General features: G+C 38.9%; 1 protein-coding gene across 5 annotated transcripts in view; it reads left to right on the top strand.

Annotated features, from left to right (window-relative positions):
- The window catches only part of LOC121303880 (protein Smaug homolog 2-like), a 34,809-nt gene that overhangs the window by 155 nt on the left and 15,961 nt on the right, over positions 1-18,693 (top strand). Inside the window, exons 1-6 of one of the 5 annotated variants that reach the window (XM_041234732.1) lie at positions 63-713; positions 3,935-4,362; positions 13,501-13,992; positions 16,428-16,670; positions 17,142-17,257; positions 17,864-17,950. In XM_041234732.1, coding sequence (XP_041090666.1) covers positions 4,167-4,362; positions 13,501-13,992; positions 16,428-16,670; positions 17,142-17,257; positions 17,864-17,950 — 1,134 coding nt within the window. In that variant the 5' untranslated portion in view covers positions 63-713; positions 3,935-4,166. Of the gene's footprint in view, positions 1-62; positions 714-1,396; positions 2,617-3,934; positions 4,363-13,500; positions 13,993-16,427; positions 16,671-17,141; positions 17,258-17,863; positions 17,951-18,693 lie in introns of those variants that run through there. The other 4 variants (XM_041234733.1, XM_041234735.1, XM_041234731.1 and 1 more) reach the window with 4 other exon arrangements.

Genomic DNA, 18,693 nt, shown 5'->3' with positions numbered 1-18,693 from the left:
AAAATAACTGCTTTAATTTTCCAGGGGGGGTTATAGACGTTCAGTTTCAAAGTTAAAGGGGGGGGGGGGTCTAGGCAGTAGGACCAGCGTCAACGATAAAAAAAAAAAATCAATCTTTACAGAACAGTTGTGTTTATTTATGTGCGGTGCATGCCTTAAAATAAGGCAGGCTGCAAAGTTAATGTAGAGAGTGAGCTGCAGGGTTTGGTTAACGCAGATCTGCTGTAATGTAGATACATTCTTCAGACGTACATCGATAAGCAAAGAGCATATTAAAACGACAATTCATGGCCATTGTTGTGGTCGTGGCGACTGGCGGTGGCTGTTTTCAAATGTAATAATACGCCAGTTTTTTGTTTTGTTTTGTTTTGTTTTGTTTTGTTTTTTTCTTTCAGTATAGATGAGCCTTGCCTATTATAGCTCTGCTCGTGTGACAATTTCGCTGCATTGCATGCTTAGAAACAAGGGAGGGGTATACAGTCAGCGAGAAATATTTCTGAACTGTAGAACAAGAAGCGCAGGCAAGGCACGATAGACAGGAGTTTATTTCATATAGCTGTCGACATTTTAAAGCGGCTAGCGCCCTGCCATTCGACTATTAGCATGCATCATGACGGCTGTGTTTTCTGCGTTGGCTGTTGCAAAGTTGGAGTGAGTTAGTAAAATGGTGGAGTCCGCTCATAATAACGGGAATGCACACAGTCTTCCATGAGGTATGTTGATAATGGCATTTAATTTTGCATGTGTCAGGCAGTGGTTTGTTTCGTTGTCCTTAACTAGGCATTTTAAGGTAAAATAAATTCGTGTACACTAAAGTTGTAACAAAGCTACAGCGGTGGATAATTGATTATTGTTCAAAAGAATACAGAAAACCGAGATAAAGCAATGTTAAAATGGTCTTGAAGACAATATTGTGCTTATTTTATAAGTTATTAATACCGCTGTATGCTCCTTTTAATTTCTAAACACAGCAAATAAATATGTCATCTGTTAAATCTAGTGTTATATAAAACATGGTTTGTTTAAACACCCAAAACACCCACTCAAAACAAAGTTAAATAAACATTATAGACCTAGCTGTATGCAGGGCTGGAGGTCAATTTCTGTTTTTCAATTCCATTTCCAACTTTTTTAAATCCTTTGAAGGAATTGGAACTAATGTCTTAGAGATGTAATAAATACTTGTGACTTGTTCAGCTGCTTTCATTTGAAGCCAGTGTAACTGACTAACAAACGGTGACATAAATGCTAGTAATTTGCTCCCCCTGTGAGAAGCTCATTAACAGAATACTGTTAATTCCAATTTTGATCAATGATGTGTTGGAATTGATTAAAAGGGAAGGGGAATTGGTTTTAATAATAGATTGACAATTGCAGCTAGAAAGGCATGCAAACTGGTGGGTTTCAGTAGTATGGCTGCCAGATGTTTTGAAATGAAAACATTGTTTTACTACCTTTGCTACAAACTCAGGATAGCTGATTTTAAATAGGTTTATTTATTTGCTTAAATTTTTTGTATGAGTGAAGATGAAGACAGTGACAAGCAACATCCAATAGGGATGGAACTTTCAGGTATGCAAACTAAAAGACTGGACTGTGAACAAGGTCTGCTTTTTAAACAGAGCGCCCCAAAAACTGGATTTCTGCATTATACATTGACTAAGACAGTGTATATCAGTGTGAAAATTAACAAGGCCACATTGGCTGTGGAGCTGCCGTGGGTTAGGGAGGTGAAACCGGAAAGGGCTGTTTGCCCTCATTGCGTTACAGCAGAACCTACCTGCCAGGCTCCCAGTGAGCTCGGGCAAACACCTGCAGGGCTGGCCTTGCTAGCTGACATTCTCTCAGTCGTGGGATCGGAGGGCGTCCACTGAACCCTCCCTTGAGCTGTGTTGGGAGTTGCTGTGGTGAGGGGACAAACATAATTGCACATTCTAAACTGGGGAGAAAATAGGGGGTAAAATAATTGGACACTCTAAATTTGCAAAAACTACCTGCAGTCTGGTTAAACCAGATCCCTAGAATACTGTGTCCAGTTTTGGCCCCCTCATTGCAAAAGACTGTTGCATTTGAGGCAGTACAGAGAAGGACAACTAGGCTGATCCCTGGGCTCAGTAGCATGAGCTATTCATAATTCTCCCCACAGGGACAAGGTATGTCTGTGTGTCACACTGCATATAAAATGAGGTCTGTTTTTTGGGTGAGAAGAGGAAACAAAATTGGAAGAGTAACTTGTTCTTTACCTTCAGGATACATATTTATCCTGGGAAAATCACCAAAGAAAACGTCTGTCTTGTATGTGGGCCAGCGCTGCTTGTCTCAGTCTCTTTGAAAAACAGTTATTTAAAGTCGTGTCAACCAAAAAATCCTTTCCCGGTATCGAATCACTTCTTTGGGTTGTAGTTCAAACTCACTCCAACGGTCTGGCCTCAATCAGAGTCTATTTTAAGGAACTAAGCTACTGCAGGGCTTATTACTTTTGCCCTAACCTGAATTTCAGTGAATTATTATAGGTGTCATTTAAAAAAAAAAAGTGGGTATCCCAACCCCCAGAGAAAATACCAGCAGGATTAATAGATAACAGATGTCGAGACTTACTGAACGCTTACTTAAAAGGTAAGGGAGAGTTGCTTTTAAGCTGCCGATTCATCTCTCTTGGTTATCATTCATTCATATTTGAGGATGGTGCTGATTTTTTTTTTTTTGAAGCGATCTGGCTGTTAGCTTCTGCTTTGGTGTAGATATGATTTCAAGTAGGTCTCAAGCCCAGCCACTTTGCTCTATGATTCAGTGATGCCTCATGCTGTCTGGAAGGGTGTGGTTCCCAGACAGGCATTCTGACATAGCGTCACTTGTTGCCATGGCGAGGCTCATAAAAGGATGGGACCTACTGATGCCTAATTCATACATTGTGCACCAAAAACACTTTCTTCAGTCATTGTAGGATATTAGAAAGTAAAGCTGCAATACTCCTGTTTGTCATAGTTTGGAGTTTAATGTTTTATATTTTTATATTTTGGGATTAACTTTTTTTTAAATGGATTCAGTTGGTCTGAAAAAGAAAGGCAACATTGGTTTTTATTTTATCTAGTGCTGGGAGAAATATTTGAATATTCAAAATGTAAGCGATATAAATGATCACGTTCGTTCATATAACGGAGTGAAGAAATGACTGTTGAGAGAAACCAATGGATAAATGATGTGAGAAGTAATTAATGTACTGTACAGACGTGTTGCTGTCACGTGTAGGTACTTTAATGTGGTATCAGATTTATTTTATATCTGACATGTTTTTATGTTCTAGCTAATTCAAAATGAAAGATTATTTGGATATTTGTTAAAAATGTTAAATAATATTCGAACAAGAAAACCTGTGTTTGTCCCAGCACTATAAAGATATAAAAATCTTAATCTTAAACTTCTGAATGCCTAGTGTTTTTTTTTTTTTTTTTTTTTACTGCACTATCGGAGCAAGCATGGGAAATAATAAATTACAATATAAACAGTACATAATGATTTAGAAATTGTATTCAAGTATTCTTTTCATAAATTGTCGTATTGTTACATGTGAGTTCCAATGTCACCTTTTTAACTGCGTCTCTGTTCTAATGTATTTTTGAAGAGCGAAATAGCTGTTAATTCAGTTTCTCCTGGATCCCCAAGCGGTCAAAATGAATTTGAAGGTCTCTTAACAGTCTGCATCTTGTGCCATTGTTAAATGCTACCTGTTATTTTAATTGTCTCTAACTGTATTGTCATGATAACTTAGTTAAAACAATACAATGTGTCAGATTACATAAATACAGCGTGTGCTTAATGGGTTAATATAGTTGAACTATATTAACAGACAAACACTAATTGTTTTTTGAAGATGAAGACTCCTCTTAAAGAAATATGCCTTAAAATGTCACCCTTATTTCCCCCCCCCAAAAAGCGAGCCAAATAACCAACGCACAGGAAGTCAAAAAAAGGGGACCAACCCGTGGAGAATGTTCTAGTGAAGATTTCTTCCACGGTGGAAGTATTGGAGACAACACAACACCCCTGAAAACATGTGAGGGCCTTTGGCTTGTGATCGGCTGGGATTCGAGCATCGTGACTGAATTGGGGCAGACTGCTGTTGTTTTTGTGTGTGTGTGTGACGCGCGTTGACGCGCAGAGCTGCAATGATGTTCCGAGACCAGGTGGGGATCCTCACGGATTGGTTCAAAGGCTGGAATGAGTGTGAACAGACGGTGGCGCTCTTATCACTGCTCAAGAGGGTGACTCGGACTCAGGCTCGATTTCTGCAGATCTGTCTGGAGCACTCGCTGTCCGACTGCACGGAGATCCACATCCTAGAAGCCGAGGCAAACAATGCTGGTGAGTCATCTTGCTCTGTTCAATTACAAAACCTCCATACCTACACAGAACCTCCTCAGTATTTTACCATTCCATAATTGGTTCACTTTATTTGCTCACTGTTAGTCCGTATTGCTAGTAATCCAGTACTACAGCTATGGCCAAAGGTTTTGCATCAACCTATAGGATTAACTCATTTCAAAGTCGAATGAAGCCTACCGAATAATGTTACTTTAACTACATACCACTTTGCATTTTTCCATATACTGACTACAATTGAATAATGTGACATTTTGAAATCTAAGGTGACATACTGTACTATGACTATGTCTTCAGGTAGACTTTTTTTATATAATTTTGTAGTTTTCTTTAACTGAAAGATCTGAATTATGTTCATATTTTATAATATGATGTTATAAAATTCTAGCTGATGCAAAATATTTGATCTCAATCTGCCGCTGACGGAAGTGAACATCCAAATTTTTTTTTTAAACAATGTGATTCTTTTTTTTAAGGATCAGGTCTTGGTAGGACAGTTAAACTTGTAATCCAGAAATTTGTCACATTCCAAGGCACTGAGCTAAAATACGGGCCCCTCAGGCTGACAAACAGACCTGAAATAGAAACTGATACACAACATCCATAATTATAAAAAAAAAAAAAAAATACTATACTTCCCTGTGTGGCCTATTGGAAATATTCAGTATTCTTTTAAAATTCTGATTTATAGACAGTGAAACCAGGCCAGTCAAGGGATCAAAAATGTGGCTTCAGAATGTATAACTACTTGTACAGGATTATAATGGTTTGAGCATTCAAAATAAATTCATTACAATGTATTGACCAGTTGAACAGTGTTTTTCTTTTATGAAAGCTGTTTTCGGCCAGTTTTCTGCTTTTCTTTTGATTCAAGCTGTATTGAAATGAAACTGGTTAATGACGTGTTATTGTCTTTTAGTTCTTTTTAAAAAGTTCAGCTGAAGAGGATGATACGCATACCAGAGAAAACAATAAGCCAATTATGGCTTCTTCAAAGCAACAGAAACCAATAGCCGTAAAATGTGTCCCGGTGAACGGAAGTTCTGGTTGCGTCAGCGATTAGACCCTAGATCTCCAAGGGACATCCCGTGTCATCCTTTCCCTCCCCTTCCACCTCGTTTGCGTCTCCAAACAATAGCTTGTATTACGTTGACAGTGGCCAGCTGTGCTCTGAAACATATACAGCTCCTGAGTTATCGTTTTGAAAAGCTTTCCTTTGGGAGTGCATGTGGAATGTGTATGTGTGGCCCTGCCTGCAGTTCTGGAATTTAGACTCTGTTGAGTAGGTAGGAAATGCATTAAGCCTCAGTGTAAGCAGTGCATGGGAAGGCCCAGAGGGCACCCTGTGTGTAAGGCAGATTAAGCAGAGAGAGTCAGGCATGAGTCCAAGGCATTTTGCCTTCTCTGTGTGTCTTCAAAGAGGGGCTACCTTGTTTTTTTTTTTTTGGTCATTTTTGCACTTGAAAACCTGTTTGCCTTTCTGTGTGAATAAAAACAAGATAAACAGACGTCAATGAGCATACTACACCATAGTTTGGCCAGGGATTCTGAAATATAATGCATTTGTATTCGCTCAGCTGCCAGGTTATAAAATGCATAACTGAGATACTAAAATCATAACTGCACCCCACTGCAGGGCTCGCCCTGCGCCCAGTCCTGGTTTTCAAAACTCCCCTCTATTTAAAAGATCAGAAGCCATGAGTTTGATGTTAAAACATGTCTTCCTCAATTATAGCAGCAGGAACAACTCCTATTAGTAAATCTACAGACTCAGGCGTGACTTATTCATGCTGTAGTCAGATCTACCAGGAGTCTGATTATTCAAAATCTCATATCATTCCAATACCTAAACAAGGGAAGTTTTGTAAGGCTTGTATCTTTTAATCGCTGCACTCTTCTCCTAGCCCAGCAACAAGATGTTCGTCTAGCACTCGCACTATCGCACTGAAAGCCCTTGGTCTTTGTTTTGTAGTATTTTAAAGCAGCTTGCATTACAAACTGGCTACCTTATGGAAAATTGTCATTAAGTCTCAACCTTAACAATTAAGCATATCCAAACGGCATGGGATGTGATAAACTTGATTAAAGCGTGCCAATGGCATTCTGACAGTGGTTTCCAGCTGGGAAGGTTAAGTTACTGGTAACAATGATATAATCGCTGTGGTGTTTCCTGCGCAAGCCCATGTGCGCACTCTGGTCTCTGTGCAACAGTGTATTCACTCACAGGCAGTGGCATTCCTTTCCTCTGCATTCTCCACAATCCAGTCAACCTCACCCTTAACCCTAAACACTCTTCATGGTTCCATTTGAATCTCTATGAATTTCTGTGGGCTGTCAAAAAAAAAAAAAAAGTCCCACTGCCTCCCATTCATTGCTTTGGTTAAAGTTTACGTGAACCAATTTGGAGAAAGTAAACCGCTTTTTATTATTTTAGAAACCCATAACATTAATTTGTCATAATACGTGTGATTGCACACTTCTTGGTCAGTTCTGCTTTTTTCTATTTTTTTGTAAAAACCTGCATGAGTCAGGCTGGGTTTAACATCTACCCCCAATTAACGCCTTAAGGTACACAAGGACGTAAGCAGTTGTTCAAACCAAATCTTAAAATACACTCAAGTGTGATGAGGAGGAAACTGACAATGTGGACGACCAGATCCAGCCTGTCCAGTACATTTTAAAACCTGTTCCGTGCACCTCATTGCAAACATAAGAAAGTTAGCATCATTTTATGTTGGATGTCCCTACATATAATATATAATTATTGAAACGATCAGTAGGCAGGAGACGCCTGTCAAATAATGTTTTTCTTCCCTCATAGCTGCAAAAACAACTCCTAATAGTAAACCTACAGATTTAGCTGAGACTTATTCATACTTTGGTAATTGCGATCACTTATGATAGTTACAGTATTCTGTTCCCATTATGTACTGTATGCTGGGTGTATAAAAGAAAACTTGCTGTGCACTGCAGTGCCTGAGGATAACAAATAGGCTTTATTTTGATGCGGTTTGTTATTCAGTTTTGGTTTTGCAATGATGTGTTGGTCTGTAACTTGACACTGTTTGTAAAAGCAAACAATAGCTTGTGGATGGCATAGTGTACTGTATAATTTATCTTACACAAACACCTCACAGGCATGCCCCTGCAGATTTGACTTTCAACAAAATATCAGCATTCAGGTAGTCGGCTTCCAAGATGAAGCAGATGGGTATGATTTGGGTGTGGCATGCTGTAAGGAAATGGGAAGAATATCTAAGCCCATATTGTCACGCTAAATCTATTGTATTGCATAGTGAAGGCTTTTAAGTCTGTTTCATTTATTCCTTAAACACGTTTTGGATGAACAAGCATTACTGTAGATTAGAATGCACACATGCATGTTTGCAGTTGGATTTGAAGGCTTTTGTGAACCGTGTCTTCCCTTCTCAAAGCATTTATTTATTGTTGATTATTACCTATATGATATTCCATTAGGAAATGAGGTGGCGGTTGCACCTTTATAGAATATATTCAAATATTTTTCAATGGGGGTGGGGGGGGTGACACTATTCAAGGCAGTCCCGCTGACGCACGTTTTAAAATAAACAAATCCTGCTTCCGTCTGATAATAAAAACACCTCAACAGAAAAGAAACTAAGCACACAAGTTATCATGTGCAGGACAATCCATGCCCTCATAAAACAGCCTGTGCTAAAAAATATTAAAATATTTTTCTGACTTTGTATTTTAGCGGCTTAAAATAATTGCTTCTTCTCATTGGTCTGTTTAGTGGCATACCTTAGAAAGCAAATGGAACAGCTCAATTGTGATTGCATGGCTGGAGTTTAAAGTGAGGCAGTGCTATTCACAGTTTCCTCTCCAGCACCTTGCGGGCACCCTAAGCAGTAAGCCACTCGCTGAAATCCTACAGTTCTGTTCTCTTCTGTAGGTAAAAGACTCTTTCTTTAGTCTTGCTCCTTCCTTTACTTATTATTCAGAGCATGTGTTACTGCTCTGCTTCTCTCGCTCTCTTGCATTCCACAGCTAGTATAGGAGTCCTGAAGTAGAGGGAAGGCTTCCTGCTTACTGATTTAACCTTTTGGTGCGCTGCAGTATGCCAGGGATTTAAAAATTACAGCACAGAAAAAACACAACAGCATTGACATACAAAGCCAGTGGCACGTTGGATTATTTTAAATTTTTATACCGGTATTTGTGCACGTGTACTACTGTTTCATCCATTCTCGGTTTTAGTACAAGCTGATTATCCACAGTGTATAGGTAACAAGTTCAGGTGTGTTTTATTAAGCTAACAGTAAAACCAGGAATGGATCAAACTGCTGTGCAATGGGGGAAGTCTTTCTATCCCAGTAGTATAGCCTTTTTGGTTTATAGTAGCATCCGTACAGCGGTCATTTCCCATTGGTTTTTGGCTGAGGAAGCCTAACTGAGGTTGCGGTCAGCCTAGCAGGTTGTGTTTAGTAGTTCGTCCTAACGTTGAGTCTGAAATAACTAGTCCGTTTTTACATTTTCTAAATATTTCTCCACATTATATGATGCTGAACAAGTTATTGGACCGGATAAATCCGCATTTTTGTGGTACAAGAAACTTGTCCTTTTTTTTCTTCTCAGAAACAGAATACAGATAGTTGCTGTTTAAGGCTGCCCAGGGCTAAATTACTGTACTGTAAGAAATGCCAACTTACCATGTGAGAATTTTTAGCCCCGCATTATTTAACCCTCTCCACCTTTTTTTTTTTTTATCAAACAAGTATGAACAGGTACATTAGCAGCTCGTGTCCAGGAATAACTCATACTGCCAATGCATTATACTAACGGCACAATTTAAACAGTCATGCTGAGGTTTTAGAAGCGTCAAGTTAATACATGCCCAATACAATCTGGTAGTTACTGAAATCTAATTGAAAGTGTTACAGTGTACGTTTAACCTACACTTTTTAAATGCACTGCCTGGCTCTTTAGCTACAAGGGGGGAAAAAAATCAAATAGAATATATATATAATTTTTTTTTTTTTTTAAGGACCTGTAAGTAATGTCAGTGTTTGCCCTGATCACAATCTTGATAGTGTGGCATAGACTACACAAGGTGCTGGAAGGTGTCCTGAGGCATGCTAACCCATTCAGCCGTAATAGTTCACACAATTGGTACAGAAAGGCCGAGGACCCTGATGACAGATGCACCATTCAAGGTCTTCCCACACTTGCTCAATTGGTTTTAAATACGGTGATTGGGGTGGCAATGAAGTTATGCTTCTCGATCTAGTCGTGCACAATTCTGGCACAGGGGATGACTGCATTATCATGTTGAATAATTATACCAGAAAAACCTAATTAGAATCGATGTTTGTTTTAAATAAATATTTGATCATTTCTATTTTATAGTGCCTTTATTCATACTGAAATTGAAACCAATCCATTTAAACTTTCATTTTCCTATTTATTTAAAATGCACGCATTGCAGTTAAGTGATAAACAACCATTTACTATACAGAAAAGGTATGGTGTAAATTCCATTTTAAATTGTTTCCCCGAACACCCAAACGCATATCAGCTGCTTTATGGGTTCAGAATGAATAAACGTGGTTTATGAGATTCATGCAATTGAAGGTTTCAGCTTGTGCCCATAATTCATGTAGCCAGTCTGCATTTCCTTGCTTTATGGCAAATTGAGTTTGTTTGTTTTAAGTACACCAAAATATGATAATCTCCTAAATGTCAGACAGGGGGGACTGTTGCTGTTCCGTAACAATAATTAGTAAATGGCTAACATTGTAACACCAGGCTGTAGATAAGATAAACCATGTAATATTTTCCATACACTGCGGGGAAACAATATCTCATAGCAAAAAGCAATGGGGGTGTGGGGAGGGGCTAAGGTTGCATTAATTTGTTACAAAACCAGAAGGTTTTGATTTGCTTCCGATAACCCTAACAATTCTTTGGGGAAACCTGCACAACCTGGATGTAGATTCAGTCTTTACACCCACTCGTCACTTGATTGGTCAGTTTTGATTGGCAGCCAATGCGGGTCGGCTAAATGAACATGGAAACGCAGTATTAGGGGCAGCAGGGTTTTCAATCTGGGCTGAGTGGTGCATGGAAACAAGGTTTTTCTCCTGCAACTGACAACATTTTCTGTTTGCAAGTACTGTACAAATGTCTCTGACTTTAAACTGGTTTCCATAGCGATTTTCTAAAGAAGTTGAAGCACTGCCTTCTTGGAAAGACTGTGTGCTGTTTGAGGACAGCCAGGAGCACTGTTTAAATAGTGACCTTATCTCCAAACAGATCAACTCGGCCAACAGGAAAGGGAAAGAGGAGGGAGGGGGAGATAATGTTTAACATTCTGCTGCAGGGACAATCCTCTCGTAAGATAGTGAATGAAAATACCTCTTCCAGTCATACCTCTGGAAGTATCTCATATACACTTCTATTCGCTGTTGGTCTCAAATGTGCAGCTTAAGTTTATGTTTTAATTTTCTAAGTTACAGTTCATGCTTTTAACCCCTTAAGATACACAAGGAATTGAGCGGTTGTTCAAATGGTTTCTGCTTAAAATGCAAACTGTAAACTGACCATTTGGATGACCAGATCCAACCTGGCAGTACATTTTAAACCCTGTTTTGTGCGCCTCCTACTATAAAATATATATATATATATATATATATATATATATATATATATATATATATATATATATATATATATATATATATAATTTTAAGTTCAAACATTATTAATAATTGACACCTGTAATACCCTTGTAACATGGAGTTTATCAATATATATATCATATAGGAATATGTGTGGTCAAGTGGTTAAAGAGATCACCAAATAACTCTTCGTCCGGAACATTGATCTCCAGGGGTGAGTCGAGACTGAGTGACACACTGTGACTCGTCAGTGAATTGGAGGAACACGACGTTGAAAGCCCAACCCCACAACAAACATGGTTGTGAGACGTCCACACCTAAGTGTGTGGATCTTGTAAAACACATTTGGTAAAACACTTTTGTCTTTGTGATGGTGGTGGTGGTCCACTATGAAAGGCTGTATATAAAAACAAAGATTTATTATTATTATTATTATTATTATTATTATTATTATTATTATTATTATTATTATTATTAAGTAGTATTGCCTTTCCTAGGTCAGCTGAAGAGTGAAATTGCACCTCAACCTTTAAATATTTTCTGTCATTTAATAAGCTGCTTCCCCTGTTGACTGACATGCTTTCAGCGAATTATATGAAATCTATTAAGTGAAGGGAACACACAAAAGCTGTCCCTGCTAGTCTGTAAGACTATTAACTTTTGAGTTTCCGTTTCTTTGTCTATGAAAGCTGACTACATCAAGAGTGGAGCGTAGTGTCTCAATCAATAAAGGTCTACAGTGCTGTTTAGTTTACCGCAATTAGGTTAGGTTCATGCAAATTTGTAAACCTGGTAGCTGTTGTTCTCTGTGACTTTTTTACAGAGAATTGAGAAGCTGGATCAGTTGAAATCGTGGTGGGACTGCAGTACTGTAGCAATGACTATGCCAGCTTTAGAAACGAGGAGGACACTAGCTCAAGCATGCTTTGTTGATAGTAGTGTATGCTAGCTTTGTTTGCTGCTAGCGACCTGCATTATAGTGCTTCGTTCTGTTAGCACTGTCTACAAGAAGTGCAATCACCCTGTGTTTTGCAATGCATACACATATATTAACTCGGAAGGCTGTTTCATTCTCCAACTTTTTTTTTCTATGCATAGAATTTCTTAAAGCTACAGTAATGCATTTTAAAACTGAATCTAAAAAAAAAATGGACAGTTCACTGCAAGAAAACATTCCTTAACTAAAAAAGAAAAAAGCCAGTTAGTATTATTATTATTTTTTTCTGTGCAGTAGAATCCCCCAGCTAGAAAAAAGAAAAAATAGGGAAGGGGAGGACTAACCTTTGCCAAAGCAGTTAAAAAATACATCTTGCATATATTTGTGAGATAAAAGGCCAGTTTTTTTTTTTCCATTGTGGGCAAATTGTCATACGTTTTAATATGAAGTGGCCCGTTTGACCACAGTGGAAAATAGAGAATGTTTCCGGTGTTTTTAGAAAATGTTATGTATTCTGTGATGTGTTTAGTGGTGTAGAACGAAATGCACGTTTCTCTTGCTTTGCTCTGGGCTACTATAGAAATGTCCAGACCTTGACACGGACTCGGTACATTTAATCTATTGTCACAGCTTGGGCATCACATTAGCTACAAATGTACTGGATTTTGCAGACCGCCATGTGGTTCTTAACAATATCCTGAGAGTGTACCAAGTACAAGAAACTACTTGGGTCATGCAGCTTTGCTTTTTCATTCAGTTTCTTCATTGCAAGAATGTGATTTCCTAGAAAATTTCTCAAATAATTCTACCGCACCAGAGCGAGTGAAATGCCCAGTTATTGTGTATGGAGGAAAGCTATTATTATTTATAAAATATAATTTTTGTCATTGTTTTCTAAAGTAGATTTTAGCAGGCTTTCAACTTGTTTGGAGAATGCTCGGACAAGCAGGCACTTTCTTTCCAATGTCAAAGCAACTCAAAGTTAGGTAAAGGCAGTTTAGAGAGAACTCGATATGTGGGCAACAGAAACCGTAAGTTCTAAGATTTACGAAACACCATTAAATATTAAATGAAATAAAAACAAAATAGGGCTTTGCCTGTTAAAGCCTGATTTCTACTCCCAAATTGAGCTTATTAAATTAAGGTTGCATCTGATTTTAATATCTGAATATTCAAAAACAGTGCTTGATGTATTTGGTAGCAAAAATAATCATATTCATAGTTGCTCATATATATATATATATATATATATATATATATATATATATATATATATATATATATATATATATATATATATATATTATTGACTGCATAAAAAGATAAGGGTAAACAATGCACAAATAACACACATTCTGCTGTCAGAGCTTGTTTATAATTCTAAAGTGTTACCTGAAAACAACCATAAAAATTGAAATTATCAGCAAATACAATCAATCTATTTATTCAACATTAAAACGAACCTAGCGGATAGGTGATTATAACCCTCACCCCGATTTGATTCCTCTTTCTTCTCCGGTCCCCCAGCGATCGTCAGCCAGTGGTACCAGGAGCCCAAGGAGAAGGTGGTCTCTCAGTTGCTCTCCCACCTGCCGCTGCTGCAGCCCCACAATGCTGAGGCTAAGGACGAATACATGAAGCTGCTTCAGAAAGTGCTCAGCTACACCATCGAGAGCAACCTGTTTGTGGAGGAGAGCCGGCAGCTGTTGTCCTACGCCCTGATCCACCCAGCCACGACCGTGGAGGACCGCACCACCCTAGCCATGTGGCTCAATCACCTGGAGGAGCACCTTTCCACTGGCTACTTGGGCAGAGCATCTTCCTCCTCCTCTTTCTCTTCTGGCTACCACCCCCGGCAGGGCTCCGACGAGTGGATGGGCAGCCAGTCTGAGATCATGGACCCAGGCAATGTGTGGCAGGACAAACCAGCCACCACAGGGCAGAACGGGCACATGACCTTCCACGTGTCCACTTCTGTGCCGTCTGCCATGAACAGTATCGGGAGCAACGCCAACACAGGTGAGACAAACACATTTCTCTCCGTTCTTTTTTTGGCCCGGTGTTCTAGTTTGTTGTAACCCAAACCTGCTTGATCTTTCCTTTTTTGGCATTGTATAACTGCAGCCAGCACAAGTGGCAGTTTTAAATAAAAAGATGGTAGTGATTATATGCCTCATTGAACATCTCTGCCAGGTTCCAGTATATACAGCTGTCCTAGAATTTTAAGCTTGAATAAAATTTAAAAAAACACAAAATTAAGATAATTTCGATCTTTTATTTACCATCATGTAATCAAAGAAACTACAGCAAGAAATTGCAAAAGTCTACCAGCAGCCATAACAGTAGTACAGTATTACTGTACAGGATTACATTTTGGTTTTAAGGATTCAACATCGCCTTGGAATATGAAAAATAGTGTTGTAGTATAATCTATTTAAAAATGTCTTCGTACACAAAAACATTTTTGCGATTTTATAATCAAATGCAATATCATTTGCAGGGGCCATTACGTGTGGATATTTGACCTTGTCTTTTATTAAGGGCCTTTACACATGTCGCTGAAGTCTACTGTAGCTGGTAAAACTGGTCCATTGCATCATTCAGTAGGTGTTGCACGTGTGAAAATGCTGCCTCTTCCTTTTTGCCTGGAGGAAAGGCTCAATCTTCAAGCGACATACTGTGCTCATGTTAAGCAGTTAATCCAGTTACACTTCTAGGCAACAGCTGGCCTTTCTGAACCTTCGTGGTAATCTTAGAATCTGATTGCCTGTAGTTTAGTGCTTCGTGTACATCTTTTTCATTGCTCAGTAGTTAATGTTTTTATCCACAGTAGCATCACACAGTGAAACGCATGACTTTATATACAAATGCAAAATTGATGTACAGCTACCTGCATGGCCAAAAGTTTTGCATCACCTAGAATTTTAGGATTGCAATAATAATAATAATAATAATAATAATAAAAACTCTATGAACATAATTTGGATCTTTTATTTAACATCATGTAATGAAAGAAACTACAAAATGATATTGCAGAAGTCTTCCGGAAGCCATAATAATAGCACAGTATTTCATGCTGGATTTCAAAATGTTAGTTTTTCATGTATGGCGAAAACTATGAAGCGGTATGTCACTCAGTACTTTAACGTAACATTATTCAGCAGGTTTCATTCAACTTTGTGAAGCAAAATGTTTGGCCATAGCTGTAAAAAGAACAGTGTATTTGAGAATAAGCCTTCTCTGAATCCCAACACAACCCTTCATCTTTTCTTCAGTGGTTGAACACCCCAAGCATGACAATTAGAACGGTAATGCCCACGCAAACTAATGAACTCATTAGGGTAATTAATTTCACTCCAATCTGCACCAATATGCTTAGCTAGCCCTGCAGTAGTTACCTGCCGCCAAAGCCATTAATAGTACTGCTTAATGCATTACCTTCCCAACTGTAGTCATTAAACATTATGGGTATGTTTAAGATTCAATTTAGTTTTATCCAGTTATGCAATGTATTTTTTGTTTATTTATTTTTTTGCTGCTTATTAGTAGGAGTGTTGATCATTTAGAGCAGGGGTAGGCACCTGATCCGGGAGTGCCACAGACACTTCTGGGTTTTGTTATACCCAAGCCCCTAATTGATTGACTTAATTGGTTAGACTTACCATGTGTTCCAGGTATGCAGCAATTGATGATTGAGAGATACCTACAAAACCTGCAGGATTGTGGAACTCCAGGACCACGGGTGCCTACCCCTGGTTCAGAGTTTAAATGTTTGTTTTGGTTTAAATGTTACCAGAAATGTGCGTTCGACATAAATGTTGGCTTGTGTTTTATACATTAGGCAATGGACGTGTAAAGGTGTGTTTTTGTTGCTTTTTTAAAAATAAATATTCATAGTTTGTTGCATTTACTCATTTGCGTTGTACACATTAATATTGTGGTTCTGTATTTTAAACTCTGTTGGCGTGCTTGTTATATGTTGATCTGGGTGCTTCCCAGCCTTCCAAATATGTTTAGTTTAAACATGTTTAATGTTAAAGTTTAAAAGTTTAGATTTTAGTTTAAATGTTTAAATTAAAAGGAATCTAACACCTCTACATATTGGTAATAGTGTGTGTCCTCTCTGTCTGTCTGTCTGTCTGTATCTATCTATCTACCTATCTATCTATCTATCTTTAAATAATGTTTCCTGGTACATAATCTGTAGGTCACAAGGTGAAATGTACATACAGCGCTGGAAGGGATTAGGTAACCAGAAAAAGCAAAGTGTTTTTCTGTAAGATTTGGATCTGAAATATCTACATAACCTAAACTTGACACATAAAAAAAAAGCAAAAAGAAAACTAAATATGCCACCACTGAAAGTCACCAGTGCCAGGTAATACATTTACCAAATCTCATTCAACAGCAGGTTTTTAAGGCAGTTTTTCTCACTTCTCCTCGTTGCTTTGCAGTTCTCACAAGCCAAATCCACCCCAGCCCCCTGAAGAGATCCATGTCCCTGGTGCCCACAAGCCTGCAGGTGTCAGGCGGCGACTGGACCAGCCAGGAGGATCTGGGCATCCGGGGGTCCTATGTGTCCTCGGACCACGCGCCTCTCTCGCCTCAGAGCAGCGTGGCGTCCTCGGGCAGCGAGCAGACTGAGGATCAGGGGATGGGACGGAACACCTTCCAGGAGGAAGGCAGCGGGATGAGAGGTAGACCAGGGAGTTCCTGAGAACAGGAAAGCCAAGGGAGCACAGAGCCACTGTGTCGCTTGGAACTTGGTTTCAGGAGACTGCATGGCACACCAGGGGAGACTTGGGGTTTTATACAGCTGCCTCAGACGAGGTCTCCTAGAACCAGGTTTCATGTCACCATTCCTGAAAAAGTGCCTTTGTGTTCCTTCGGCTTTAGTTTGTGCATCTTGGTTAGATTATTCTTTTGATTGCATTGATTGTGCCTTACCTGCACAGGATTAAAACAGTAAGTTTGTCGTACTTGTTAATTTACTGTTTTGCTTCCCTAGGTAAGGATGAAGCCTGTCCATGACAATAATAGCCTCTATTTCTTCTTCATGGAGAGAATCTCTTTCTTTTTTTTTTTTTTTTTTTAAAAACACTTTTCGTGGCAAGCAGGATTCGGACACCTTTCTATTATGAAATATGACTGACCGATTTATTTTTCAGATGTTCCTACATGGCTTAAAAGCCTTCGTCTACATAAATACGCAGCACTTTTCTCACAGATGACCTACGAGGAAATGATGACACTTACCGAGCATCACCTGGAGTCACAGGTTTGGGGAAGCATCTTTTCTTTTTTACTTCTTTATTATTTCTTACATCTGTGTCCCTTCTCAAGGCTAGAGCTGCAGCGATACATTAAAGCTATGATCCAAAATGTTAACTTTCAACGCTCTGTTCTAACACTAAAGTTTAAACGTTGATGAAATTAAACGGCAACTGAAAAAAACGCGATGTAATCCTATTACATCCTAAATCCTGTAAATCCTATCACATTTATTTAGCGTATAAGAGCCACCGTTTTTGAAGTCTCAGGTTAAGAATTGTCCAATACGCAATGAGTGGTTTCACCTCTGCTGAAGATGATTGTTGTAACAATGTTTTGCTTGCGGTGGAGACATTAGGAAAGTGGCCCATGTAGAATGACCTGATCAGGTTTCAGAGTGTTCTGTCTAAGGTCCGTCTGCATATTGATTCCTAGTAAGAAAAATAATAAATAAATCTGGTATTGTAGACGGGTGCTAGTACTGTGGTTAGGGAGTGTAGGATTTTGCTGTTTGATACAGATGGCTCTGTTTGTATTTACAGCGTTACAGAGGGTATGCATGTTACACGCTTGTTCGATGCGGGGTTAATAAATTTGCTTGACCCTTACCTTTTTATAGAATGTTACAAAGGGAGCTCGACACAAGATTGCCCTGAGCATCCAGAAACTGAGGGAGAGACAGAGCGTCCTGAAGTCTTTGGAGAAGGTAAGGCATTCTATCACTCGCTGGCTGTAGGGTGTCTTTAATCCCCACACAGTTTGAAAAGATGATTTTATTCGTTTGTACACAGCAGTTGAAAACACGTGGCAGAGTTGGAGCAGTTAGTCACTGTAAGCTTGGAAAACAAGTGGAAGTTATAATTTTATTCAACGTTGTAACAACTAAATAAACTAGATGGTTCGTCAGTTTTAAACCTCACCCTGTTGTCAAATTAAGATACAAGGTCTCCCCTGGACTTGCTAGCAAACTGAGCTATAACTAGAGGCAGTCCAAATCTGCTGGAAAATATGCAGAAAACTGCAGACATTTTAAGTAGAAGTCTGCAAAGTGTTCTGCGAAGCATCTTGTGTGTTTAGTGTTTGTATTAATAATGGCTTATAAAAAAAAAGCAAACATAATCATATCAAGCAATATATGGGTTAAGTACTAAACAAAACTAGAACCGAACAACTAAGTGATATATTTCAGGCCACTCTGGCATTCTGTTTATGGAAAGTATAATGACGGTGTAGCTGCAGAATATGGCAAATCTGTGGAAGACTGCAAATTCCGTGGGAAGCTACAAATTCCGCTGTATCCAAGGAATTCTTTTCCCCCCGGATTTGAACTGCCTCCGTTACCTTTTTAACCTCCTATTGCTGCAGGTAGGGGTGTGAATCCCCAAGTGTGTTGTGACAAGCGGGTTTGAAAAGACACGCAGTCGTTGCTGCCTGAACAGTGAACTTCAG

This window comes from Polyodon spathula, chromosome 35 (assembly GCF_017654505.1).
Source record: "Polyodon spathula isolate WHYD16114869_AA chromosome 35, ASM1765450v1, whole genome shotgun sequence".
Lineage (NCBI taxonomy): Eukaryota > Metazoa > Chordata > Actinopteri > Acipenseriformes > Polyodontidae > Polyodon > Polyodon spathula.
Note: the sequence above shows the minus strand (reverse complement) of the source record. Positions and strands in the feature narration are given on the sequence as shown.